This window comes from Diaporthe amygdali (genome assembly GCF_026229845.1).
Source record: "Diaporthe amygdali strain CAA958 chromosome Unknown NODE_22_length_803717_cov_65_427750, whole genome shotgun sequence".
Taxonomy (NCBI): domain Eukaryota; kingdom Fungi; phylum Ascomycota; class Sordariomycetes; order Diaporthales; family Diaporthaceae; genus Diaporthe; species Diaporthe amygdali.
In genome coordinates this window covers 68,445-95,514 of record NW_026517042.1, presented here as the reverse complement: position 1 = coordinate 95,514, position 27,070 = coordinate 68,445, and the positions used below count along the sequence as shown (strand labels likewise).

At 50.7% G+C, this 27,070-nt stretch overlaps 8 protein-coding genes across 8 annotated transcripts; 4 read left to right on the top strand and 4 right to left on the bottom strand.

Annotated features, from left to right (window-relative positions):
- Positions 1 to 64: 64 nt before the first annotated feature.
- J7T55_004496 (carboxylesterase family protein) lies at positions 65 to 1,692 on the bottom strand (the record flags this gene model as incomplete). Its single annotated transcript, XM_053130193.1, has 2 exons — positions 65 to 1,219; positions 1,276 to 1,692. The coding sequence occupies 2 exons, from the start codon at positions 1,690 to 1,692 to the stop codon at positions 65 to 67; spliced, it is 1,572 nt and encodes a 523-aa protein (XP_052991425.1).
- A 1,702-nt stretch (positions 1,693 to 3,394) lies between these two features.
- On the bottom strand, positions 3,395 to 6,665 carry J7T55_004495 (uncharacterized protein; the record flags this gene model as incomplete). The annotated part of the gene is made up of 11 exons (XM_053130192.1): positions 3,395 to 3,502; positions 3,574 to 3,703; positions 3,830 to 4,015; positions 4,075 to 4,280; positions 4,440 to 4,933; positions 5,030 to 5,119; positions 5,354 to 5,477; positions 5,534 to 5,606; positions 5,680 to 5,773; positions 5,897 to 6,437; positions 6,495 to 6,665. The coding sequence occupies 11 exons, from the start codon at positions 6,663 to 6,665 to the stop codon at positions 3,395 to 3,397; spliced, it is 2,217 nt and encodes a 738-aa protein (XP_052991424.1).
- A 916-nt stretch (positions 6,666 to 7,581) lies between these two features.
- On the top strand, positions 7,582 to 11,743 carry J7T55_004494 (uncharacterized protein; the record flags this gene model as incomplete). Its single annotated transcript, XM_053130190.1, has 10 exons — positions 7,582 to 7,851; positions 7,913 to 7,936; positions 8,006 to 8,198; positions 8,274 to 8,648; positions 8,705 to 9,277; positions 9,497 to 9,602; positions 9,653 to 9,910; positions 9,998 to 10,039; positions 10,115 to 10,404; positions 10,785 to 11,743. The coding sequence occupies 10 exons, from the start codon at positions 7,582 to 7,584 to the stop codon at positions 11,741 to 11,743; spliced, it is 3,090 nt and encodes a 1,029-aa protein (XP_052991423.1).
- Positions 11,744 to 12,356: 613 nt separating this feature from the next.
- Positions 12,357 to 13,601, bottom strand: J7T55_004493 (uncharacterized protein; the record flags this gene model as incomplete). The annotated part of the gene is made up of 4 exons (XM_053130189.1): positions 12,357 to 12,470; positions 12,707 to 12,806; positions 13,130 to 13,311; positions 13,470 to 13,601. The coding sequence occupies 4 exons, from the start codon at positions 13,599 to 13,601 to the stop codon at positions 12,357 to 12,359; spliced, it is 528 nt and encodes a 175-aa protein (XP_052991422.1).
- Positions 13,602 to 17,638: 4,037 nt separating this feature from the next.
- J7T55_004492 (malate dehydrogenase) lies at positions 17,639 to 19,600 on the top strand (the record flags this gene model as incomplete). Its single annotated transcript, XM_053130188.1, has 3 exons — positions 17,639 to 17,855; positions 17,908 to 18,664; positions 18,724 to 19,600. 3 exons carry the CDS (start codon positions 17,639 to 17,641, stop codon positions 19,598 to 19,600), a joined length of 1,851 nt encoding a protein of 616 aa, XP_052991421.1.
- A 1,064-nt stretch (positions 19,601 to 20,664) lies between these two features.
- Positions 20,665 to 22,005, top strand: J7T55_004491 (uncharacterized protein; the record flags this gene model as incomplete). Its single annotated transcript, XM_053130187.1, has 1 exon — positions 20,665 to 22,005. The coding sequence occupies one exon, from the start codon at positions 20,665 to 20,667 to the stop codon at positions 22,003 to 22,005; it is 1,341 nt and encodes a 446-aa protein (XP_052991420.1).
- Positions 22,006 to 22,178: 173 nt separating this feature from the next.
- J7T55_004490 (uncharacterized protein) lies at positions 22,179 to 23,473 on the bottom strand (the record flags this gene model as incomplete). Its single annotated transcript, XM_053130186.1, has 4 exons — positions 22,179 to 22,285; positions 22,352 to 23,170; positions 23,232 to 23,333; positions 23,407 to 23,473. 4 exons carry the CDS (start codon positions 23,471 to 23,473, stop codon positions 22,179 to 22,181), a joined length of 1,095 nt encoding a protein of 364 aa, XP_052991419.1.
- A 459-nt stretch (positions 23,474 to 23,932) lies between these two features.
- Positions 23,933 to 26,754, top strand: J7T55_004489 (major facilitator superfamily transporter; the record flags this gene model as incomplete). Its single annotated transcript, XM_053130185.1, has 17 exons — positions 23,933 to 24,179; positions 24,253 to 24,313; positions 24,381 to 24,401; positions 24,458 to 24,504; positions 24,555 to 24,587; positions 24,665 to 24,738; positions 24,797 to 24,866; positions 24,925 to 24,992; positions 25,049 to 25,097; positions 25,311 to 25,494; positions 25,560 to 25,607; positions 25,672 to 25,826; positions 26,031 to 26,088; positions 26,149 to 26,179; positions 26,234 to 26,307; positions 26,384 to 26,428; positions 26,520 to 26,754. The coding sequence occupies 17 exons, from the start codon at positions 23,933 to 23,935 to the stop codon at positions 26,752 to 26,754; spliced, it is 1,500 nt and encodes a 499-aa protein (XP_052991418.1).
- Between the last annotated feature and the right edge of the window lie 316 nt (positions 26,755 to 27,070).

Genomic DNA, 27,070 nt, shown 5'->3' with positions numbered 1-27,070 from the left:
AGTCACATGAAACCTTATCATAACGCCGTCTCGCCATGCAATACGTAAATAACCACACTTTTCCTCAGTACCAGAGAGCCTTGTTCCAGAATGCAACCTTCGCATTCTCCAAGTCAGAAGTCTGGGTGTACAATCCAGATGTGTTGAAGACGAGGTCGTTTCCGCCTTCGCTGTAGAGAGGCCACTCCAGCTTGTCCTCGGGCCACTGAGTGTTGGGGTTGCCAGTGAGAACAAAAGATAGCAGATACTTCTGCATCTGGATGGCAGTCGCGGTGTCAACGGAGGAGCTCCCTCCGAAGCCGCCACCACTGCTGCTAGCAGAGCTAGAGTTCGAAGTAGTTGTGGAGTCCGATGACAGAGTCCAGGTGCTGTACCAGTAGTAGCTCTGGTCGGTACCATGGGTAGACTGATCGATCTGGACCATGCCGTTCCATGTCTGGTTAGACATGGCGTGTGTGAAAGCCATGTTATGGGCAGTGAGGTCGAAGTGCTGCTTCATGTCAGAGAAGCGCAGGCCAGGGCTCTCATAGTCGTCCTCAGGGTACAAGGTGAGGGCTTCCTCAACCTCGGCGTCGGTGATGGAGGGGAAGAAAATGCGCAGGTACGTTGACACATCCTCGGTAGTGTTGACGCCGGACCAAGCTTGGCCGTTTGCTTCATGTTGCTCGTGGGTAATAACAGCAGGGCCGGTAAAGTTGAAGCGGTTTTGGTAGAATTGAGCCTCGTAAGTGTCAGCGACGAAGTCACCGTCAACGCGAGGCTGCAATTGGAAGGTATAGGTGTCGACCAGGGTATCAGCGGCATCCTGGAGGGTTGTGAAGTTGACGGAGCGCAAGCAAGTCAAGTCGCCTCCATCGCATCCCACAGCAGAAGATACGTTGAGGAAGAAGGCCTCGGCGTGCTCATGGCCGGCTCCTGGGACGAATCCAGGGGACATAACGTATGCCTGCTCGAAGAGCTGCTCGGCGTGGCCGGCGAATCGAGTCATCTCGAAGAGGACTTGAGAGCCTCCAGCTGAGAAGCCCATGGCTGTGATCTGGTCTGGGTCTCCACCAAAGTTGGAGATGTACTTGTTGACCCATTCAAAGGCGTGCTGCACATCCCAGAGCCCTGTGTTGCTCGTACCACCCTGGTGCAGCAATGTTGGGCCGTTCGCAAGACCGGTTATTCCCAGCCTGTAGTTGTAGGAGACGAAAATGAAATCGCTGCTCAAATCGAACTGAAAACCATGGTCGTTAGCAAAAGTCAAGCCTTTTGGGTTGGGTTCTCGCTTACCAGGCCTTCGGGCGTGTTCTCTGACTTGCTGCCGCCTGTGAAACCGCCGCCATATGTCCATACAAGTACAGGAAGTGACTTGTTCGCAGCGCTGGCCGGCACGTATATATCCATGTACAAGCAATCTTCGGTACTGGCACAATCGACATCGGACTCGGCGAGTGATCCATCGTTTACTTCGGTCTCGACGGGAGGCCACTCTGGGGCCGCGAAGCGCAGGTCACCGGTGGGGACCGCAGCGAAACGGATATTCTGATACTTGTACAGACCTGCGGTCGTATTGCTGGCAGCAGGAGTCAAAGTACAGTAGTCCAGGGTCACAGTGGGTGCGGTGGCTTCCTGCCGAATCACTCTCGAGGGCGGCAGGAGACCGGCCGAGGCTGTCCCAGCAAGGAGAGCGGGTATAAACGAACGCATGGTGCAACGATACTGCAACGTAAAAGAACGTGGTTGAAACTCCCAGCGAATGAAATGTGGTTCAGCGGGTGCAGATGATGTTCTAGTGCCGTTTGAAGAGAAACATTTCCAATATATATACGTACGCTGGTTCCACGTATCGGAAATCCGAGGTTTCTGCTTTTTGCGCCGAGCTGTGACGCGTCGTCACGACCGCAATCAAATACGCCGCCCACCAAGCCACGATCTTTTAGATAAAAGATCATCATCTCATGATCCCGACAAGTGGAGTGGCATCCCATGCATTGTGGGGATGCCTCTGTTTATTCTTAAAAAGTGGACTGAAAATAGCCTTGCCAGGCACTGGCGGTGGGTTCAAGATTTTGTGATAAAGATGACTCGCCTGCGTTCGACTTACAAGATAATCCCAGGAATTTGAAAGGACGCTAGGTCGTATTACGCGTGTTTACGCATTGTCCTTCTTCTAGTCAAGTATTACGCGTGTTGCCCCTGAGCCTTGAAGAATCCCTTAGGCCACAACTTGAACGGTGGCACACACTGGCGAAGGCCTTTGTCTCCCGCGTCGACTCCGTCTTCATTCTGATGATGATGAATCGATCCACTGGTGATTATCTCCGGTTATGAGCAGGTTTGCTTGGATCAGGGCAGTGCAGAACGCCAACACGTGGATTAGTCCCGCCCGGTAGTGTGGGGGAGAATCAGTCCCGGCCTGAGCCCCTTTTCTACTCGGAAGAGTCTCGGCTCTCGGGTGCCCAGGCCGTAGTTCAGGCCATATTTAGGGGCAAGTCTAGGGGCATGAGAAAATATTACGCTGTGAACTACCTTGAATCAAGACAGGTCTTGGTCCATGTGGATTACTCTGGCAACTTTGTGGGTGCTCTCAAGACCAGCAAGAGATGTGATCCATGATTGATACCTATTTTTGACTATTGTCCCAACCCAAATCGTTCGCATTCGTTGATTTGCAGACTCTGGGCAACACTATCACGTGGCAATTGTTGAAATTTGCAAACTTGACTTGTTCGGGTGTGCCATACATCTGCATATTGTAGCAACTGGCGAAAGCTGAAGAAGATCGGATCTAGAGTATTTCACACTGAAAGCGTCTGTGATGTTTTTCATACTGTTGAAAATGAGGCTGTCGCTTCGGTTATGTTCGTTACCGAGTTATGTAGCAAAGTGCTACTCTTGATGAAATGCTTGTTGCGTGACTAATGTGTCTACAGGTGGGCATTATGCTTGCATGAGAGCCAGTGTTGCAGGGACTGCTACTCCTGGTTCATTGAACACCACATTTGCTTGATTATTTTTGTATGACGTACTTGATTTGAGCACTGACTGAACGTTCGCTTAATATCCTGGTGATAGAGGACTTCAAAGATGCATGTAAATAAGTTAAAGTATGGCAGTTAGAGGGAGGATTTTCGCTCATAGGACATAAAATCTCGATTTGTTCCACAACCATATTAATCTTGCCATGCAGTACGGTGTGTGGCATCATATTTCACACTTTCAGCCTTCATACCTATATGCTGCTGCTTGCCTTTGTAACCGTATGTCCTTTTGTTGAACAGCCATGCCCAGAAATGATTCAATGCTACAAGCATATGGCATCACAGATGTTCAAACTTATGGCCACCCATGATATTTATGCAAGATACTTGTAGAAATCAATTATCAGTCACCAGAATGAAGTTTGATTTCATACCTGCAGAAACCTTTCTCGTGTGCTTATCACGCTTTCCACCCCATCGGTATCAAATGCCTCGCGCATAACAGCAGACTTCTTGTCTTGAACTGTCAAGACATACTGGAATGATTTTAGCCATGTGAATTCAACTTATGATTTTCTCAACATACCTCCTCGATGCTATTTCTTACTATGTAGCGCGTGGCAATAACTTCCTGTGTTTGGCCAAGTCTGTGGACACGATCTATGGCTTGGTTCTCGGCTGTCTGAGTCCATTGAGGCTCAACAATGTGCACATGACTGGCGACAGTGAGATCAAGTCTATACGTCCGATATTAGTCAGAAGATCAAGTCACGCACAATGAGAGTGGGTTTTGACCTGCCCACAATCTTTTTCTTCTAAATGCTAGCTAGAAAAAGGCGAGGGCTAGACTAGGATAGACTTACCCGACACCGGCACTTCCAATCGTGGCTAAAAGGATTCCACAGTCATGATCGCTCCTGAATCTGGAAATAGCCTCTCTACGTGCTCTCTCTGTCTTGCTGCCATCAATTCTTACAAAGTCTAGTCCCTGGGAGACCAGGGCCCTTTGTATCAAGTCGAGCATCTTGATCCAGCAAGAGAACACAACGCTTTTACGATAGTGAGTGAACCAACCACAGAATTGAGAACTTAGAGGGGTAAGACATACCTCTTGATTGGTTGAGTGGGGGAGGTTTGGCCCACTGACACCAAATTTCGAAGCAATGCCTGGACCTTTGACGATGGCATGTAATCACTTTTGGCCACAGCGTAATTAGTTTCCTGGTGAGGGCTATTCGAACCGGATCTTGTCGTATCCAGATCGCAAAGATTGCACACGATATCGACCATTGTTTCCTGTTCAGGAATCTTTTTCTGACATCGAGAACACAAGTAATGTCCGCAGTCGAGGGAGTCCTGACTTGAGCTTTCTTCGCTGACTGGAGTCTGACAGACAGCACATAATCCCAAGGCGTCCAGAAGGCTCCACGAAAATTTTGCCGCTGGCGTAGAGTTATCAAACAATTGGTGTACCTTCTTTGGCAAGAGATCCAGTCCATGGTCGCAGAATTGTCTTAGCCGCGCTATCGTCTGCATGACGGAAGCCGTATAGCGGCGAGCGATATTTGTCCCGTCATCTTCGTCGAGGATAGAGGCGTATCTGGATTTCAGCAAGTCATAGTCTCTTTGTTCTTCTCTGGACAACTGTACAAACTCTTTAACAATTCTGCGGCCGGGAAGGCGCAACTCGTCACGAATCGAGTCTTTGTTTCTTCGTAGAGACGTTGCATGAACGAGCTTTCGCAACGTCTCTAACCCATTCGGTGTTCCTTTGACCACAGGATTTGTGATCTGGGAGTTGAATATCGAGGATGAGTCAAATGGATGGACCCCAAGGAACCCAATCAAGGAGCCAAGGTCTTCAACCCGATTGAAGATCGGTGTCCCCGTGAGACACCAGCGGAAGCGAGCTTTCAGGGCACAGGTGGCTCGAAATCGTCTTGTGGAGCGGTTGCGAATTTCGTGTGCTTTATCGTACAAAACATCCCATCAGTAATCATGGGCGGCGTAGTTGCCAAGCTGATCCTGGCAGCATTGAGGGAAAATTTAGGGAATACTCTCACCTTCATCGAGAATTACACGTAGCCACTCAATAGAGGCGATTCCGCGGCCCGCGATAGTCTCCTGGGCTTTGTTCGGCATCTCATTTGACACTGTGTCGTAAGTTGTCAATACAATGTCATAACTCGTGAGCGACGAGATATCTCCTTTGGACGCTCCATAATATCTGTAGTACGACAACTGCCCGTGATGGACGTGACTGGCATCTCGTTAGTTTGGTTTTAGTTTCTATAGGAGTTGCTTACTTTAGTAGCTCTTCTTCCCATGTCTGAAGCACTTTTATATGGTTAGATTGCTATCATGGCCCCGAGGTGATAGACACTTACATGACAATGCTGTGACAACTAGGGTCGTTTCAGGAGATGAGGAGCGGTCTGCTCCAAACTCGGTCCAGTCTTTCGATGCAGCGATCAGGGAGATGATTGTGAGAGTTTTCCCCAGTCCCATTTCCTGTATATTTTTTTAAATTAACATGATTCTCTTGATAGAGTGGTAGAAGGACCTACATCAGCAAGAATGCCACCGTGACAAAGCCGTGGAAAGTTCGTCTGCACAGATCCAGTGACAGTGTTCTTGTATCTAATTACAGAGCCATTAGCTTGCTTGTGTCAGGGCAGATCATTCTGATAACACAATTGGAGTGTCCTCGTACTTGATACTGTCGTGTTGCCTCATGACTTTCCATACAGAGTCAAATGCGTTCTCGTCGATGTCCCCATTCTCCTTTTCCACCATCATAGAAAGTGCTTTGATTTGATGTCTTCTTGGTTAGATAGGAATCAATAAGTCCAGATTAATACATTTCACTTACTGCTTAAGCGTTGTGCGAATGCGTGGGCTTTGCTGGCTTCTAGCAAAGTGCCGAGGACCGCATGCCGAATCCATGACCTCTTGGAGTCTTCGCTTCAGAGGGTCCGTGTCATAGAGGATTTTCTGTTGCTTTTCAACCCTGGCAGGTATGATAGCGTCGCTTTCGTCAGGTTGTTTCATTCCGTTACCTAATGCCGGATTGTACAGACGATGAGGGTTAAAATATGGTACAGATTGGTCGCCTGTCATTTGATCTGGGGGGTCCTGAAGAAACAGTTCTGCGCAGTCCAAAGCATCTCCAATGGCATCTCTTTGGCCATACATGCCATAAATAACTACGAATAAGTTGTAGACATGCTTCTTGCGTGTTGAAGCATCACCGCGAATCAGCCAGGCTCGGAGTGTTGCGCCGTGATGCTCATAAAGCTCTCTGAGGGCGAGTGTTGATCGATGCTGCCGTGCGAATAATCCTCCGTATGCATGTGTTACAATGTTGCGTGCAATAAGCTGGTCACCCTCAATGCTGAGTGAGACCTCGACGAAATTCTCTCCATCAGCCTCCAGAGGCTCCGATCTTAAGCTTTTCGCCTCGATTTTGATCTGTAAATATCAGTGTGAGTCAGCAGTCTGCCATATTATGTAGATCATAAGACTTACCATTCCAAAGCACGTGTCATACTTAAGAGCAAAAAGCGGCTTGGAACTTGATAAACATTCCATCGACTGGTCTACTGTGGTATCGCAAATGTTTGCCTTTCTTACGGCATCATCGTGGGCTGCGACTTCTATGCTCTCAGATTTCCTCCTCTTAAATCTAGGAATTTCCATACGAGTGTTTTGGTGAGAACGTTTAATACCAACATTCATTTCGATAAAGTACAGTAATTAAAGTCACTAGATGGCGAATAAGATGTTGTTCAAGCTTTCAGGTTGATATCAAGATGTGCAATTCCTCCCAAGTTGCTGTCAGACGTTGCGAAATGGCTCAAGATTAGGACATTGCGACCCGTCCCGAAGAATCAAATGGACGACAATGAGATGATGACGCAGTAGCTGTTATACTTGCGCATGTCAGAGCTGAAATGGCTGTGTTGCCTGTGGAAGCGCCACTCAATCCTTGGCTGCATAATGAGGTACAGTCTCGGCTTCTGGTCCAAGAAAATGGACCATGTACAATGTCTAAAGCTTAAAAGTATCACAGTGATGCCTTTGACTCAGTTTAGACTGTCAAATTTCTAGTGATATGTGTCTTGGTTAGGCATATTTAGTTAATTGCTTGAGTGTTCCGCTGCGATATGGCTCTCAGGTTTGCGCAACAAGTCTCGATTCTTAAAGCAAAAGGCCTGAATGCATGTCACGGTACAACTACCCCGCGGGCCATGCCAGAATGGGCCTATATGACTGGACCCTCTCTTTGAGCACCTACATCAGCCCAACACCATGGCAAGGCCCGGTGACCGACCGCATGACATCCAAAGGCATAGGCAGTGCAACCAATGATGCTGACGTGGCACTATAGGATGATGTGCTTCGCCCTGCTAAAGCGGATGCAGGCACACAGACTCAACAGATCAACAACACTTCTCGTTCGGAGACATCGTACATGTAGCCATCATTCTCTTGCTGGCCAGAAGAGCCTCGACCGTTGTGACTTTCCAGTCCCGTTTTGAACTCCTCGATCTCTTCACCTCAGGGGCACTTCCTTCCCTGGCCGGGGTTGTGTCCAACTTCAAGAAAAGACACAATGGCTTCTCGTGCTCTTTCTGATGCATTCGAAAGCGCCAAGAAAGACTTTTTGTCCCACTTTCCTAATGGGACGCCAGCTAATTTTGAGGAGTTCACCACAATCGATGATGTGTACAAGGCTGCTGAGGACATACAATCAGCACAGGCCAAATCAAGAACAACACGCAACCTTCGCAAAATTCAACCATTTCTAGAATGCCTGAGACACTACGGGGAAGTCATCGAGACCTTTGTCACAGTCAAACCTGACATACTAGCACTCATACGGGTATGTAACGATAGCCCAGGCTGAATCGGGAATAAATTCTCATCATAGATACCCCAAACAGGGTCCTATCAAGTTCCTCTTGCTTGTGAGTGCTTTTTCAAGCCCCTCAATACAATGTGGCCCTCGTGCTGATATTTCCTTTTTTTTTTTTTAGACATCAAGCACTTACATTCAAAGCTTTGACAAGCTGGTTGACACGATGGCCCAAGTCAGCTTGTCTCTCCCAGCCTTCGAGAAGTACACAGAATTGTTCCCAGGCAGCCAACCGATACATCAAGTGTTATGCCTGTTCTATCAAGATATTCTGGACTTCTACGCCACGGTCCTGGATTTCTTCAAACATAAAAGTAAGACAACCTTCCGATGCCTTCATCATTTGCAAGGATGGGGAGCCTTGGCATGCTAACGAATCGTTGCGACAGGGTGGTCTGTGTTCTTCGAGTCGCTCTGGCCAAAGTCTGCTGGGCGCATACGCGTCATCACGGAAAACATTGAGAAGCACAGGATACTCATGGACGGTTCAATCACACTGGCTCATGTCCTTGAAGCGCACGTAGCCCGCCAGCGAGCTTTCGAGGAATTCGAAAGACAACATGACTTTCGACAACGCCAGGATTTGGAGGCTGTCAAATTCTCACTCAGCCCAGCCCTCTACGACCGAGACCTGCAGCACTTGAAGTCTCATCGAGTAGTTCGATCGGGTGATTGGTTACTGGATCAGGAAGAATACACCCTCTGGACCAACCCATCTCACAAAACATCGAGGCTTCTATGGCTACAGGGAATACCTGGAGCTGGTAAGCCGTATCAAATTTCATAACATCCAGAAGTGACTGACTGTTTGTGGTAACAGGGAAAACGTTCCTTTCATCCTCAATCATTGAGAATATCTCAACCAGGGGTGATCCATTAGTGTTTGCTTTTCTCAAATATCATTCTCGAGAAAGTATTTCCGCGCTTCAGCTATTGCATTCCTTCATTTGGCAGATCGCACTTGACCATAAGAAGTTACAGTCTCCCTTAATCTTGGCTCATCAAGAGGATTATCGCCGTCTCAACAGCGACCTGGCCTTCGTTCAAGATCTTTTCAGCCGTTTTCTGGATTTAATGCCCACGACTTTCATTGTAATTGATGGGCTCGATGAGATATCACAATTCGAGAGATTCCAACTTCTAAGAATAATGTTCGAACTTCTCCGAAAGAATAACGTGAAGGTTCTGGTCAGCAGCAGACCCGAAGACGATATTTCTAGAATGATCCCAGAAGAGATTAGGCCTCTTCGAGTTCACGATCGCAACAAGCATGATATCGAGGCTTATGTTCACAGTCGAGCCTCCTCGCTGGTGTCAGATTCCGGCTATTCTGAATCCGGCCTGGCGCAGGAGATCCCAAGTCTGATGAAAGCGATCTCAGTAAAAGCCGAAGGTAACTATACATATACTAGCGATCTGTCCTTCCTTTCAGTTTTGAGCTCAGTTTCACACATTTTTCATGCGGAAATTATTCCAAGAAGCTCATTCATTCTGACTTGCGATCAACCCGAGATGCTCCAAACTTGTACACACTTTGGCCTAAAGACTCCCCTTTTTTCCCAACCATCTCGTCCTCCATGTTGATTGAGGAAAGCCGGTGCTAACCATTTAGGCATGTTCTTATACGCACGGCTTGTCTGCGACAGCATTGAATTGCTAGGAGACTTTGACTCTATCAAGGAAGCTGTGGAAGATCTTCCGAATGGACTCAATGAGGCGTTAGCTTTTTGTAGCACCTCTAGCCTGGCAAGAGCTAATAGATATATAGATACGACCGGATATTGTACAGAATCACAGACAACCTGGGTGAGCGTCAGTCTGAAGATGCGCGGCAGATTTTGGCACTTATCACCTGCTCTGTGGTGCCACTCAGCAAGAATGAGATTCAACTTGCCGTGTACACCGCTCAAGGAAGGAATCCATCCAGAGGATGCAAAGGATTATTTCTGAACATACTGCAAAGGTGTGGCCCGTTCATCGAAGAGATCGATGGCCACTTCCGCTTCGTTCATTTCAGCGCGCGAGAGTATGTATCTCTATGTGACATATCGAGCGGCACCTGGGAGCTATTTTGTTAGTCGTGGTACTAACACATAGCCAGATATCTTCTCAGCCTCCAGAGCAAACAGTACCTCACCGAACCGGCATCGCATGCGTGCGTAGCGTCAATGTGCATCAAGTACTTGAAATCTTCTTGTTTCGATATAGACATTAATGACGATACTTTCAGCCGGAACATCCGATCCGGTGCATTCGTACTCCTTGACTACGTTTGCAACCACTGGCTTCATCACATAGAGAGAATGGGGATACAAGAGTACCACAAGCTACTAGAGGATATCGAGAGTCTCATCGACACGAGAAGTAACTCGAGTTTCGAGGACAAGACTAGTTCATCCGAGCCCCAAGGTGTGGGGTTTTCCGAGTCTCTAGGCTCGATCGAAGAGAAGACAAAACGCAGTCTGGACAATGCGCACGAGTTTTCAATGAAGCGGAAGAGAGACCTTAGCTTCGACGATAGTGAGTCACTGTGGCATCCAAGCATAAATCTTTTGAACCCGAAGTATTTAGTATTTAACGACTCGACCGTGCAGGTGAAAACTGGAAGTGTGTGGACCCGCTCACATTCACTGAGACAGAAGCAAGGTTTCGTCAGTCACTCGAAAGTATGCTCTGCGACACGAGTCATCATGAATTTGACTGTGTCTGCCAGGAATTGAAGAGTCTATACGGAGCCAACATTTACAAATGTGGCAGGCCTGGGTGTCCGCTGTACAGGGACGGGTTCGACACCGAATCGAAAAGGAATAAACATGCCCAAAAACATGACCGACCTTTCAAATGCCACTACCCGGATTGTCCTTTTGCATATCTCGGCTTCACAAGAAAAATTGATGTAGAGTCACACTCAGCCCAAGTCCACGACCAAACCCAATCCAGAATCACTCAAGGACGTACGAAGGTGTCCAGCAAAGAAGAGTTGAAAGACATTCTTACCGACGCTGTCAAAGAGAACGACTTATTTACAATACAAGGAGCAGAAGTCGAGGAACCGGAAATCATTCTAAGCCTTTTGTTGAGCGCTTACCAAGAAGGGTCGTCCGACGCTGTGATCCATCATTTACTAAGGAAGATTCCGCCGGACTTTTTTCAAAGTCATTTCTCCCAATCCCTGGGAGGCGGCCTCAGGTGGACACCATTAGTCGACAACATATTCAAAGCATCAATTCAACACGGCAATTATGAGGTGTTCCAAGCTTCCCTTGGAATTTTCAGTTTCTGGACTTCTCGCTGGCAAAATGCTTATTATCATAAAGCATCTATTGGGGCCATGATTAGGCTCATTGGGCGCACAAGACGCGGAGACTTAGTAGAGAGTGTATCATCTGGCTTACTTGAGAACGCATCCCTGGCTGACTCGAGATGGTTGATCCTATCGCTCTACGAAGCAATCATCCCCCAAGAACCCGACCCGCTGGCGGAGATCCTTGCCCTTGAGTGCTTCAAGGCAATTCAATCTCACATTTTCACATTTTCGCCCGATATTCTGTATGAAGTGAGCAGAAGATGCTGCTCCATCGATATCGCGAAATTTTTACTAGCCAATGGTGCCAACATTGATGGCGAACAGGGAGGGTGGTCCAGCAAGAAGCCAATTGTGGTTGCCGCAAGAAAAAGTAGCCGAGAGGCTGCTAGATTCATCGAGTTCCTGGTGAAAGAAGGTGCGAGTACACCAATCTGGGTAAAAGGTAAGGCGTTGAGCGAGCTCACAGGACCAAGGAACATTCAGCAGTGGATAGGAATCACTTGGGAGGAACTGATCGAAAACAATGCCCCATCTGCCCAGATGATGAAATAGGCCTCGGTATGGCACGGAAACTAATGGAGGAGTGCCCTAGTTGCAATCTCAGTCAGCGCTGTGTGATTAAGAATTTGAATAGACAACTTTGTTTTGGTCCGAAGGCGAGAAAGCGATCAAGAGAATCAGAACGGTGATCGATCTCGAGCTCCCGAAATTGTGCCATCGGCTGGGAATTTGCGAATGATACGTTGCCGCCTGGGGTGACTGAATGCGTCCAAGGGCCTAGCCAACTTAAGACCGCCTCAATAGATCGACATTGTCAGCCTTGCGGCAGAACTCAGGAGTTCCGGCCGCACATTGCCTTCCCATGGTGTGAAGTAACTGAAAGGCATATCTATACCATGCACGACAGCGAACGGCTCAAAATTCGAGCCAACAGTCATGACTGACGGGGGTTCCGTCGTGATTCACGTCTGATATTTTGTAGGAACCCATTTCTCTCTGCTCCCGAAAATTATATAAAAAAATGAAACACTGCCAGCCATCATCCCATTCCGATTTAACTCAATTACAGAAGATAGTACCAAGGAGCGCCGTGCAAGACGAAGTCATCCAGACGATATTGAAAGCAAGAAGGATAGAATCTCATTATGAAGCGGAAATACGATGGTTACCTGTACGACTCAGACTCAGACTCGTCCGTCACGGACTCGTCCGACTGGTCATCCTCGTTCTGGTCGAACGATGAGTCGGACTGGACGTCTGATACTTCAGACTGTTCCTGCTAGTCTATTCAACACCGGCTTGGGTAGAGCATGTGGATGGAGAATAAGGTTCTTTTTGAGTCAAGCATGAGGGGAAAATCCTCGCGCCGGATTTATTAGATGATAGGGGGCCCATGGCTCTCTGCAACTAGACAGCACATAACACAAGGAACACAAAAGCAAGATAAGGGTGCATTAGCACAGCCTCGACATGCACGCGACTTAGCTTGGAATCAGCACTCCTACCCGCATGGACACGCGTCGAGGTCATTTCCTGGGCCAGGCTGGCAATGGAATTATCAAACAGACCCGGGTCTGCAAAGAAGAACTCGACACGATTAATTGTCGAGAGTGAGCTTATCGAACTCAACAGCACAGGTCACTCTACATCCTCTGCCACAAGCCATGCAAACTCACGTCGGTTCTAGACTACTCCTGGCAAAGCGTGGGTGAAGGCTCGCCGTCACCTCACCCGAAGCCAAGCTCGAGCCCATCCCGCATCATGTACATGCTTTACGCGCACTTGCACAACCTCACGAGACCACCACCGGCCATGAACTTGTGATAGCCTTGGCCAAATAAACTCCATGCCAACAGTCGATCCCGAACCTGCTAGTCTGAACTACAGTAAATACTCCGCGGGGTAAAAAGTCTGGGGTAGCCGCCGCGGCCAACAAACCGAATGTCCGAGAATCGCGCACCACCACACCCCGATCGGTGACCGAGCCCCTTAGGCATCCGAATGGGAGTCCGATCACCGAACAGCGCGGAAGGAAAGTGCTTTTCCAAGACCTGACGGCCGTCGGTGAACTGTGATGACTGTACTCCGTGCGGCGCCAAGGTCCGGGAAACACGGGCGGACTGGACAGGAGGTGATCACGTTCGTTCGGGTGCATGTTGACTAGATTCGTTGGGGAGGCGCCGATGGCTTAACTATTATTATTTACGCGCCGCACTACCGGGCTGCATGCACTGCATGCATGACAGACGGATTGATCCCGGCAGCCACGAAGACTAACCTTGGAATGGCAAGCCATGTAGCGTGGAAGTGCGCTTGGGAATACCGGCAGATCTGGTGTTGCAGTGGCTAGCGAGATGTGGGGGGTGGGGTGTGACACCCCAACAACGGCTCTCTTGTAACCACGAGGCATCTGAGGCGACGAGACGCTTTTGATAGACCACGACAGCAATCTCCCGTCGCAAACAGTTCTACGGCTTCTGTCCTGCCCACGGGCTTAGATACGGACTTGGTGTACATTGTTGCGGTGACGGGTCGACTATCGGAAATCCTGCAGGCAGTAGTGATTATAGCTATCAGCGCTAGGGAACGCGGTACACCACAATATTGAAGGTACGGGATGTTAGAGCACAGAGCGTTTGCCAACAAGTCGCGTTGAGCTAGGAAACGTTGAGACTGGCGCGAATCCCAAGGTTTCGCCAAAGGGAACCTAGGAAAGGATTCACCCTACTGTAGATGAGAGTTAGCTCGAACGGCCCGCGGACGACAGCCGGCTACGTGACCCTGCTTGGCTCGCGGGAGGCGGGACAGAAGATCAGACGGCCGACGGCCCGCTATCAGTTTCGCGATGCTGGCCGCGCCAGAATATTGTCTGTTGACTTGCAAACGATATCCAAAGACTGTCGAACCGCCTAGACCACCACTCAGCTGATAAGACAGGCTGAGGCAGGACGTGCTATCTGATGCAGTTGTCGCCAATGTAACGCCCCTTCTCCGTTGTCAATGCGCTGCCTTGAAGCGAAGCTTTTCCAAGACCATGCCAAAAGCTTGGCCTGGGAAATCGATCGTGACGAGCGCCTGGGTCTGAGTGTTATCAGACTGACAGACCAACGGAGATCGCTGGTGACTGTTTGAGACAAGTGGGGACTCGAAGGGGGACTACCCGCTGCGCACATCAGACGCAGGTGAATCGTGATAAGAGTGCTGGTTTCACGGCCTTCATGCTCCGGAATTGCCATTGCTCCTGATGCTGATGCTTCTGCGGCTGCTGACGCTGATATGGACCGAAAACTGCGGCAAGGAGGTGGTGGTACAAGAATGCAAGTGTCGTATGCTCCTGCACCATCACCCCTTCAATCAATCACCCCTCCATCAGCACTCACCGTGTTCGGCGGCCGCGTTCGGTGAGCAAAGAGGACACCAAGATTGCCGGTGATGAAAAAGTGAGGACCCTGAAACCGACCAGGCTGGACTTGGGCTGGCTAGGCGGCACTGCGTCTCCACGCTCGGGCGCCCAATTTGATGGGGATGAAGGAAAGGCAGGGTGAGCATTCCCGATGCAGAGCTAGACTCGGGAAGGCCTGGCGAGGGCTGGAGCATAAGGAGCCTGTCCATGTCGCAGTCGGGAAGACTCGGAAGGCTCGTGTGCGGGACCCCCCTGCAAGTACCCTGGTACCCCGGCCACCGCGTGCTTGCCAAGGCGATCAAGAAAAAAAAAAAGTTCTGGAAGGCAGGCAGGGAGCTCGGACGGACACTTGGGAGGGAAGGAGGAGGTGTGACGGCAGAAACAGCAGACCAGAAGGTGATGTGTCGTGGCTGATGGGTGATGAGGCTCAGAAAAAGGGGAGACCAAAGCTTATGGACTCATGCGGTTATTTGGTCGCTGAATATCCTGGTGCAGCATGATATTGTGCATTACACAGCGAGGCTGGCTACATATGGGAAATCTTCCCACCGCGCGAGGAAATCATCAGGTTGTGCACAAATCTGATGTTGTCTGATATTGTAAGGCTCCCCGAGCACCCATATCTTTTTCGTATAGTGGGCCCTTTTCACGGACTGGGACCGACCGCCGGCGAGGAGGGTCCCCTTGCTGTTGATGTCGAGCACGTCAATTGATTTGATTGATTCAATGTGGGGGATCGAATACGCCACGAGCCCTGGAGCCCAGCTAGTCCAGGAGCCGCGTCAAAGGTCAAGGTCACAGTGACCCCGAAACGATGTTTCCAATTTTTCTCCTCTCGACACGGGAAAGTATGATTAGTGATGGGTCATTAACCTACAAGGTCATTACACGAGCTGCAATTGGCGGCGCTCTTCCTGCCACTTGGGGCAGACTGTCCCGACTGCCTGACTATCACCAAGAGGCAAATCCCCCTTCCCAAGCTCCTGCTTCCTTGGCCTTCCCCAATGGTGTGGGCTGCCTCTCGAGGATATCTTACGGTCGGGGAATCAGCATAGAACGGGGTTCACCAGCAAATCAGCCCAAATCGGAGCTTTGAATTGCACCATTCGCAGGAGACAAACATGGCCGTCAGCACCAAAAGAAGGCATGCAGTCAAGAGTGGAGGAGTCCGGCCTGCGGGAAAGGGAAGGACTGGACAGCCCAGACAGTCCCCCCTGGGCCCTGGCACCTGGGCCAGACTAGCTGGACCTGCTGGACTAGAAGGAGGAGGAGCGGCTCCCCGACATTGGCAAACCCTCTGACAGGGAAGGAGCATCTCCAGTCCCGCAGTTCCCAAGTAAGTTCCCACCAGCAGCACACCCCTGCCCCCCTGTAGCCCCCTGGTCCCGACCCCTGCCCATGTCCCCCAGCCCCGAACCCAGACCCAGGCCCCCACCCGTTTTCGTGCAGAACCGGGGAGACGAGGATTGGATCGACAATGCTGAGGTTCACTTCAGTTGAGTTTTGTCGGCGAGCGAAGAGGCAAACGTCCCAACGATTTGGCTCGACAGCTCTGGGCGCAGAGGGCCAAGCCGCCCCGAAGACCCCCTACCGTGTCACTGTATCACTGTATCAGATAGGGCCACTTCCATGCAGTGCATGCTTCTTCGATGACCATGTTGACTCACTGTACACGAATATTCGTGCCGACCATCGGCCCACGACGACTCATCAGCTTCCCATAAGAATTAAGTTTGACCGGTAGGATGAGAAAAGTATATGAAAATAAACCAAAACATAAACACAAAAGCCGAAGGGAAGAAGGGCAGGGCACGACACATGCTGGCTGGCACTCTTTAGTGATGAGAATTATTATTGACAGACCTTGCCCAAAAATACCCGACTGTGTGCCACTCGAATCCCCCAGACCAGAACCAGACCAGACCAGACCAAGATCAGAGCTGATCCGCCCTCGCACCCCGACGCCCACCGAATCCTGTCCCGTCCGGCCCCATCCCCATCCCCCTGATCGAGACTGAGATATTCTTCCTGCGCCAACTCTTGGGCACCAAGTTAAACCTGGCTCCAAGGTAACGCACACGACTCGGCCGGGCTTGTCACCCCGCCAGGTCTTACGTACTGGACCGCCGACCGGTGGACTTCCACGCGGGGAAAAGAAAAAAATCGTGAGTAATTGCGGAGGTTGTCACCTTGGTCCAGTTCCAGAGGCAGGCGTGGAGAAATTGCTGACTCTTTGCATTCATGCCAAAGCGTGCCCAAAAGGGAATAAGAGCGTGTGTGTGCGTGTGCTGTCTCGGGCGAGAGAGCCTGGACCATCCACCATCTGCCTCTGGGGTCTGTCCTGCTGGAACGCACGGCACAAGTTGAAACCGCCTGACACCAGGGCTGCACAGCTTGTTACAGACCCTGCTTGGACGTTTCCTCAATCTTCCGAACCTACAAGGTCTAATCCTCCATATCTCCTGGCTTGCAAAAGTCACTCTACATTCATGGCGTTGTCGACGGCCTTAAAAGGAGTATTTGTCTCCGCCGGAAGACGAACGCTGTCTCCAGCAGCCCGTCGTCGTGTGGTCCCATTCTCAGCTAATCCAGCCCCATCCTGCTCGCGTGCTGCGTCTGCATCTGCATCTGCCTCTGCTTCTGCTGCATCCAGTTGCCGCCTACGTCGTATCCAGGCCCGATCTCCTAATACTACTAATAACGACAACCTTGCCAACCCTGTTCGTCCAGACCCGTCGCCGCCGTTGGTCATATCATCGTACCCGCTCTGTACCCGGCAGCAGCTCCATCAGCCCTCTTCGGAATCCTCGACCCCCAATTCGGCCACACCCTCTTTCCCGCTTACAAAAGTTGCTGTCAACTTCGCCTTTTCTACCTTCTTTCTCCTCTCTTCGCTCACTCAAACCCTCCTCCGAGCGCTTCCTATGCCAATGGCGTCTGTTCCCTATCCTTACTCCTCCTCCAGTTCAGATATATCAACACCTCGGTCCGCCTCCCCGTCGTCCTCTACTGGTCGCACCTCCCTCACTTCCATTTCCAAGCGCATGTCAGCATCCTCAAGAAGGATATCAATCTTTAACCCAATGTCTTCCGTCGATATTCAAGGCATCGAAGAGGCCATGAAGGCCCAGCAGCTCGACCAGCTGCGTGGCTACAGGCAGGACACATACGGAGAGGTTCAACAGACCCGTCAGACTGAGTACATCTCAGAGTACCAGGCCACTGGCTACCAAGTCCTCCGAGAGCCACTTTGGAACAAGGGTGAGCAGTTCTCCCACACCCTAGAAAGATCCCCACACTAATCCATCTATAGGTCTTTCCTTCCAGCCTGAAGACCGTGTGAGAAAGAACCTCACTGGCCTGATTCCCCACCAGATCGAGGACCTCCAGAAGGGTTGCCAACGTGCGCTTCGCATGATCCGCTCCCGCCAGACCAATGTTGACAAGTACCTTTACCTGTCATCGGTCAAGGACCAAAATGCCGATCTCTTCTACCGCCTGCTTATGGACCACGGCAAGGAGATGATGCCGCTCGTTTACACCCCCACCATTGGTGACGTTTGCCTGCAGTACTCCACCCTCTACACCCGCCCAGAGGCCTTGTACATTTCGATTAAGCAGCGAAAGTCCATCAAGACCATCCTGAAGAACTGGCCCTACCCCAACCCCGAGATCTGCGTCGTCACTGATGGTTCCCGTATCCTTGGTCTTGGTGATCTTGGCTTCAACGGTATCGGAATCCCCATTGGCAAGCTGGCTCTTTACACTGCTGCCGCCGGTATCCACCCCAGCAAGACCTTGCCTATCGTCCTGGACTGTGGTACCAACAACGAGACCAACCTGAAGGATGAGCTGTACCTTGGTATTCGCCAGAAGCGTCCCTCCGTTGCTGAGCAGCAGGCTTTCGCTGATGAGTTCATGGCCGCTGCGAAGGAGGTCTACCCAGACATGGTTGTGCAATTCGAGGACTTTGAGTCTGAGAAGGCTTTCAACTACCTCGACCGTTACCGCAACCAGTACAAGTGCTTCAACGATGACATCCAGGGAACTGGTGCTGTCGTCTTGGCTGGGTAAGTCGTTCCTTCGAATTCCACTTACTGCAAATTTACTGACATGGGCTCTTTTTTAGATACATCGGTGCTGCCAGTCTCTCTGGAGTCCCATTAGAAGAGCAACGACTCGTCTTCATGGGTGCTGGATCTGCAGGTGTTGGTGTCGCCAAGCAGCTCGTTGAGTATTACACTCGTCGCGGACTGTCAGAACAAGCCGCCAAGGACAAGTTCTGGCTTGTTGACACCAAGGGTCTTGTCACCAAGGACCGTGGTGACAAGCTGGCTGATCACAAGAAGTACTTCGCTCGTACAGATAACAACGGCCACCAGTTCCGCACACTCGAGGAGGTTATCGAATACGTCAAACCATCTGCACTTGTTGGTCTGACAGCTACCTTCGGCGTCTTCACAGAGAGTGTGGTGCGTGCGCTCAAGGCATCCGTCGACTCTGGCGGCCTGGGACGCAGGCCCATCCTGTTCCCTCTCTCCAACCCCCTCACCAAGGCTGAGTGCACCTTCGAGCAAGCCATCAACTGGACTGAGGGCAGTGTCATCTTCGCCTCCGGCTCGCCTTTCGCTTCCTACACTGTGAAGACTGCAGACCACGCCATCACATACCACCCCAACCAGGGAAACAACGTCTACGTCTTCCCGGGTATCGGTCTGGGTGCCATCCTCGCTAAGGCAACAAGGGTCACTGACACGATGATTTACGAGTCTGCCGCCGCCCTGGCCGGCTCTCTCAACGCGGAGGAGATCCAGAAGGGTCTCATCTACCCACGCATTGAGCGCGTCCGCGACGCAAGCATCATCGTGGCTCGCGAGGTGATGAAGGCCGCCAGGCGGGAGGGTGTCAGCGCCCTGCCCGAGGCGCAGTGGAACGAGTGGGAGGAGTGGGGCGACGTCGCCCTGACCAAGTACATCAAGAGCAGGATCTACGATCCGAGGGACTGAAGGCGGCCGACCCTTAGGAGGCACACCATTCATTCCTGCTCTTGGTGGGAAGTGAAGCGCGAGGATCTGTCGGCTACGACACCAGCAACACCACAACAAAAACAACGTCGGCGTTTCAGCTTCTAAATGCCTTTGAACTCTCTCCCTCGCTCATCTTGAGGTTCAAGGGCCCCTTTTTCTCTGGTTTCCTGTTCTGTTGCGTTGTTTTCCATAACGACCCGTCAGACAATAAAGATGATTCCCCCTTGGAAGACGCCAGGTCGTCTTCCGCGTTTTCTGCATTTCTTTTACTATTTTAAAACAATATTCCGTGTTGGGTATGGATAGAATTGGATGGGAAGGAATGAAGGAGCCTCTCCTGCTTTCTTGAATTTTTCTTCCTTCCGCCGACGGAAGATCAATAGACTAAAAAATCTGGTGTGGTACAGCGGACGGGTTTGGGGTTCCCTCTTTTTTTCTCCATCGGTTTGATGGATGATGAGTGGCGCTTCACACACACCTAGGAGTAAAATGGATTTTGGTTTTCTCGGGGTCACTCACAACACTACTGGAGGTACTTGACTACCTCGCTTGCTTTCCTTCCCTTGTGATGCTGCTGGTTGATGTGATTTGGATCATGCGTTTGATTTGGACGTTGGCGCACCTTTGATTGATGTCTTCTGTGCTTCGACATCATGCCTGCATTACACTTGGGATACATCACCAGATTGATACTAGATTGGAAAGACCTGCTTCACGTGGAAATTTGTGGGGTTGATTACTATCCAGGTACCGCTGAATAGAAGAGTTAGACAACGCTGTCGTCGTTATGTCCCTGTGCTTGGCTGAGGTTGTTCTGTCACCAACACATTGTATGCCTAGGGTTTAACCCTTGCCACGAAGGAATGCCGTTACTGTGTGTACGTGCGTAATACGAGCCCCGCCCATCAAACAGACCCACTCCCGACTTCATCTCCAGCCTCTCTATGATTCTGACCATCTCTAAGTCACCGAATTAATCACATGACTACTCCGACGTTCTTACGAAATCCGAGATATCTTGGTCCCATCTAAGGATACTGACAATGGGTGTTTCGATTGAAACAGCCCAGCGATGGGAACAAAATCATAAATACCAGATCCCAGTGGTGTTCGCTTTCCCACTGGCATCCCGCAAAGTTGTTGACCACTACTTCGCCACGGCCCGCACCAAGGACTGGGACACGAGGCTGAAGGAATATTGGGCTCTGCAGGATTATAAGCTCCGAGATACAGAATATCACGGGAATGACCAGCGGACAGAATTCAGCGACAGCAATCCCAATATCGATCTTGCTGCTGACCTCGATACTTTGTCTCAAGTGCCTGAACAAGCCGAGGAAGAGAACCTGAGATCACATCAGCTTCGCAGCACGGTCGAGATATGCAGGCGGACGCGGCGTGATGAGTTCCATGGTTTCATGGACCTCCCTTCCGAGATCCGCGACATGATCTACAGCTACGCCCTTCACAAAGGCAGAGTCATCATACCGAACAGCGGGCCCTTCACGAGAGATCTAGAGCCCGTGAAGTACTACAAAAACGACGATGGGTTCTATTATATGCGCTACCGCGGTCTCGAGCACGAACTCGCCGCAATGGAGAACGGCCGCCGCGCGCCAAGGCCACTCGGGCTGGTGCAAGGGGTGAGCCGCGCAGTCCAGGACGAGGCCGCGCGGATCTACTTCGACAGGAACCACTTCATCTTCCCAGCGGGCAGCTTCCTGCGGCCCATATGGTGCAACCTGCGCGACGGCTTCGAGAGGTCGACCGAGGACGACTTCTGGCGCGACGCGAGGAACCACACCAACATCGCGCCGCTGCTCCGCGACGTGAGCTACGCGTTCGACATGCGCGACTACCCGACCGACGACTTCGCGAACCTGTACCGGAACTTTCGCATCCGGGATTCCATCAGGTCGCGTGCGGTCTCGCCCGGGGAGGCGCTGCGGGCGCTCCATGACCAGAAGACCCTCAGCCTGGAGATCGAGTGGACGGAGCGCATCGACAGCATCAAGCGCATGACTCTGGACCGCCTGCTGCTGGCTTTTGATGAGTGTTACTGCGCCGTCGGGTGCTGCCGCAAGGTCGAATGGGTGTTGGATCGTTTTTTACATGAGGGTCCGCCACCTGGGACGGGTGACACTGCGGATAATGCCTACTCTTCGATCGACTGGAGAGAGCGCCCGCCCTTGGTTGTTGAAGTCATTGGTCTTGTGAACGATTGGGAGAAGCAGATGGCACAGGAAAAGCTGACTGTGTTCCAAGGCTCAGAGGTCTGCTTCAACACGACTGTCGCCCCCGAGTTTGAGTTTATGTCCGGGGCGGGCCTTGTTGACTACATTAACTTTTTGCAAGGGGATTTCTCGCCTGCGATATATGACTGAATTGATCTCACCGTTGAGGAGCACAAAGAGCAACTTCACATAGGCACATATCCAATCATATACCACCTCAGACCATAGTTTCAGTAGTCTTTTAGGCCACGGAAAAGTGTCGACGTTACCACAGAGACTTACTCAGTCTCTTCTCTGTAGCACCGTCATTTGTGGGTCAAACTCTAGTCATAGTATGTTTGAGCGACCCCAGCAATGATCTCCTTTTCCCTTTGATCGACAACGCCCGTACGGAAGCGATGGTCTTTGGCGATTCGAGCACGCGCCCATTCTGCATCAAACCAAATCAGCGAAACAACCAAGAAATTCGTTGGTGGATTGTGTCGTCGTCACGTACCTTCAGCAGTCACCTTGTGCGCGAACCTCTCCTTCTCACTCCGCTCCCCAAGCCCGATGCGCTTCAGCAGCGGGCTGTCCACCGGCTCGAGGATAATATTGGCTTCCGGCCTCGCGAAGTAGATCAGACTCAGCCGCGACCGGTCCGCCTGGTCCTCGGGCGGGCGCACGACGCGGTGCACGGTGCTCTTGAGGTACCCGCCGCTAAGGAATTCGAGTGCATCGGCGATGTTGACGATAACCGCGTCCCGCGGCGACTTGACGTACTTCCACTGGCCCTCGGGCGTCTGCACCTGCAGGCCCGCGACGGGCTGGTGAAAAAGGAACGTGAGCGTGTTGTAGTCGGTGTGGCCTTTCGCCCAGATGTTGCCCGCCGCGGCGTCGTCCTCCCTCGCCCGCGGGAAATACTGCATGTAACGCAGGTACTCGAGCCCCTCGGCGTCGTAGCGGTGGCGCCGCACGAAGAAGTCCTCGTCTTCGAGCTCTAGCACCGCTGCGAACAGCCTCAGCAGCGGGAGCAGTAGCCCGTTGTGCACTTTGAGTGAGAAGGCCTTGATCTCGTCCCAGTGGTCGCGGATCAGCTGCGGGTGGGGCCGCTCGTGCTCCGGCGTGAACTTGGGGATGTTGTACCGTTCATCATTATCCCTCGCCGCCAGCTTGCCTGTGGACTGTGGCTTATAGCCCCTGAAGTCGCCTGCCGCTGTGTCGCATTGGTATTTGAGCTTCTCCTCAAGGGGCAGGTCTAGCACTGCTTTGCAGAGCGCGTATTGCCGCCGTACTTCGGCATCTGTGAAGCCGTGGCCGACTACGTAGAAGAATCCTGGTGGTACGTTCCGTTAGTGTGTGTCCTCATCGGGTTATAGAATCGCACTGTGGCAAACCATTCTTGTTGATGAAGCTGAGGACCTGTTCGGCCAGGGCCTGCTTCCCGCCTGGCTGGTTCAGCTTTGAGATGTCCAGAGCTTCTAGTTCCGCATACTCCACTATGAAACAACGAATTGGTTAGTGATCTATGTATTACTACTAAGCTTTGAAAGAATCATCACAGGTACATACGTTTCTCTCCAGTCTCCTGCGGGTATTCATAAGGAGGGAGATCCTCTGCTGTCCGGGCAGGTGACATTATGAAACGCCAACAATGATTTATCTTTCTTTTGAAGTAAATTATTGAGTTGCACCCAGGTCAACTCCAATCTCATCAATTTCTCACATTCGAAAGCCAAGATGTGCAGTTGGTCAACGGCGCTCAATGCTCCAATGCAACCCCTCAAATGGTGTCATGGCCTCCACATAAGACGAACCAAGCTTGATGGCACAATGCACCAATCAACGGCAACGAGCTGCCGTGTGAGCTGCGAACTACGGACTTCGACTTTTGAAGCAAAACACTCTTATCAATGGTATCATGAAGATGCCCGTGGCAGGACCTACATGTTTGTCATCTTCTCCTGCAGCTCGGCGGGTCTTGTGCCATTCAAATACCCGCCTCTGCTCTGTGTTATTTGAAGTGCGACTATAGAAAACTCTTGACACGTCTCCTTTGCTTTGATTGTAGAGTTTGGACCGCTGCCTGCAAGTCACCATGAAAGGCTCGAATGACCGACTTCCCGATATTTCGGCCTCGGATTCGCCAGTACCGTCCTCTTCTTCGAGTGATGGAGAATCCCCAGTGGAGAAGAAGTCCCTGCGCAAGAAGATACGCGCCATTGTCTGGGACACCCTCGATAGAAGCCCTGAGGAGCGCCGATTCATTGCAAAAATTGACTTTTTCATTCTCACTTGGGCGGGTTTTACTTATTTCAGCAAGAATCTCAACACCAACAATATTTGTAAGAATAGCTCAAACCATAGTTTCGTACCATTTAGGGGTGTCGGACCGATTTGATACTAAACGCTTTGCAGCAAACGCATATGTCTCTGGAATGAAAGAGGAGCTCAACGTCGTTGGAAATGAGTATCAAACGTAAGAGAAACCTCAGCGGCACCCGTTAGATACGATGATGTACGATGTGCTAAATCATTTCCTCAAGGTTTACCACGATGTGGACAATGTGAGCTTTTGACTGTGGACGATTCCAAGAGTTGGATGGCTGACTGGCGCCACCAGAGGCTATGTTGTATCGCAAATACCGTCGCAGATAATATGCACTAGAGGTTAGCACCGCCTGCGCCTGCTCACCAACGACCACTGATGATGTGAACAGTTCGGCTTTCGCTGTGGTGTCCTAGCTGGGAATGTACGTTTTCCACATTGTCCCGGCCTCAAGCCCTATAACCAACTGTCCCGAGTACTAGCTCATTCGAACTTTCGCAGTGTTCTGGGTCATAGTCACTTTTGCTACCTCTGCCGTTAGGAATACTCATCAGCTATACGCCTGTCGATTCTTAGTCAGTCTTTCTTATCTGATCGCTGAGGAGAACATCATACTTACTGAACGCGCAATAGGTCGGGCTAGCGGAGGGCACTTTTTACCCAGCAGTTCATACAGTACTTGGAGGCTGGTACACAAAAGAGGGTATGCAAGCAGGTTTCATCGTTTTTGGGAAAGGCACATCTCTGATCAGTCCGAGTAGAACTCGCAAAGCGAGCTTGTATTTTTTTCGCCAGCGCATTCGTGGGCTCGATGTTTAGTGGCTATCTGGTTCGTGATTGACACACCCTAGTCTTACGAATATCCTCTCTGACATTGTTTGACAGCAAGCTGCTCTATACACCGGCATGGACGGTGTGCATGGTCTATCGGGCTGTAAGTACAAATCTTCTCCTTCCACGGTTCTCCGTCTATTATATTCTGAAATGTTCCAGAATGCACCACTTTGGGCTCCGTAGCAGGTGATTAACACATATTAGGGCGTTGGTTATTTATATTCGATGGCGTAATTACGCTACCAATGGCACTATGGGGCAAGTCTGCTCCTCGATTACTTGAGCATTTCCCTTGTGACTGATACCTATGTAGCTTTCTACGCGCTACCTGACCTACCGAGCAACACTCGTGTCCACTGGCTATCCGCCAAGGAGAAGCTTCTAGCTCTCGATCGGATGAAGCGTGCGGGCAAGCAGCTCGAGGAGCCGTTCACATTGCAAGGCGCGAAGCGCATTCTCAAGAAATGGCACTTTTGGGTCTACACGACTTATTACACGTGAGAACAGTCACCGAAGTTATTCAACGGATATCTGACCAGTGTACTAGATTCTTCATCTGTAGCGAGAACATTGGAAGCTACATGAATCTGTGGTTGAAGAGCCTTGATCTGTAAGATCCGCTCCAAAGGCCAAAAAGCTTTCCCGTCCAGATGTCCTCTCTTACACAGCTGCAGATACACTGTTCCGGAGATAAACACATATCCTACTGTCATCAACGCGATCACCATTGTGACCACGCTATGCTATGGCTGGACCAGTGACTCATTACAAGTTCGCGCACCAATTGTCTACTTCTCGCTCGCTGTTTGTTTCTTTGCGGCAATGAATTGTAAGCAGCTTCCGGATACAATTTCCACCCTTTCCAAAGCAAACATCTGGCCATCCGTGGTCTATTTGATTACTTGCGCCGAGGCCTTTTGTCAGGCTGCAGATTCTGAGATAGGCCATGGGAACATGGTGGCTTAATTACTCCTCCATGTTTCGATAATAGCTTCTGCTTTGGCTATTTGATAGCTGACTGCAGATGCTGCAGTGGCCATTTGGGATGGCGTGCCTTTTGGTCTGAAATGGGCATCCTTCTACCTCACTGGGTCAGTATCTGGTTATGCTTGTTCTGTACATTCTGAAATGCCGGCTAATTAGTGCTTCAGCTTCGCGCAAGGCTCCGGCCCCGTATTCCTTGTATGTTAATCAATATCGTAAAAAGTATCATGACACAAGCTAACCATCCAAAAGACTATGGTTAACGAGCACTGTGCTGGGGATAGTCTGGAGAGGAAAATCATCCTTGGATCGACCAACTCGGTAGCGTGAGTGATTTTCCTGTGACCCGGTCTTGTCTTGTCTCTGAGGGCACTTTTGGCCCAACATTAACATTTCACACAGATATGCCTTCAATGCTTGGATCCCATTGTTGACATATAACACAACGTATGCACCGCGTTTTCTGGTGGGAAATTCCACGACCGTGGCCTTCATTGTGTGTGCGGCATTGACGCTTTCCCTCGCTATCTATCTACAGAAAAGAGATGCTGCGGCTGGACCTCCTCATCGCAGAAGTGAGCCAAATGAAGAGGTTTCAAGCAGCCAGGATACCGACTAGACGATTGCAAGGGTCACCACGAAGTTACAGGGTTCTTGAGACCAGAAGAGGCTTCTGCATCACCAAGGACTATCTTCTCTTCCAATTGTGGTGGGCTTCAAAAAGCTCGGGCCGGATACTCAATTTCAAGCAGTACTCAAGTTACGACACTTGAGCACTCCTGGGCAAACGTTCGCCAGTTGAAGCACCACATACCTGAACCAATTACTTGTTTCAAATTTGTTGGCATACATATACTGGGCGCTGGATGAGGATTCACGTAGCAGTACCATCATATCTCGTGTTGAATCTCCAGTCCATTGTCGTACATTTCAGGAGCTTACTTAAATACATGCGCAATCATGTGAAACAATCATGTTTGCTTGTTGACACCTTATTCCAACCTTTCATCTCCTAGTCAGCAATTTAAGACAGCTTGAGTCTGAGTTTATGTGAGCCTCGATGCTGCATGCGGAATTCTGTCCCGTTTT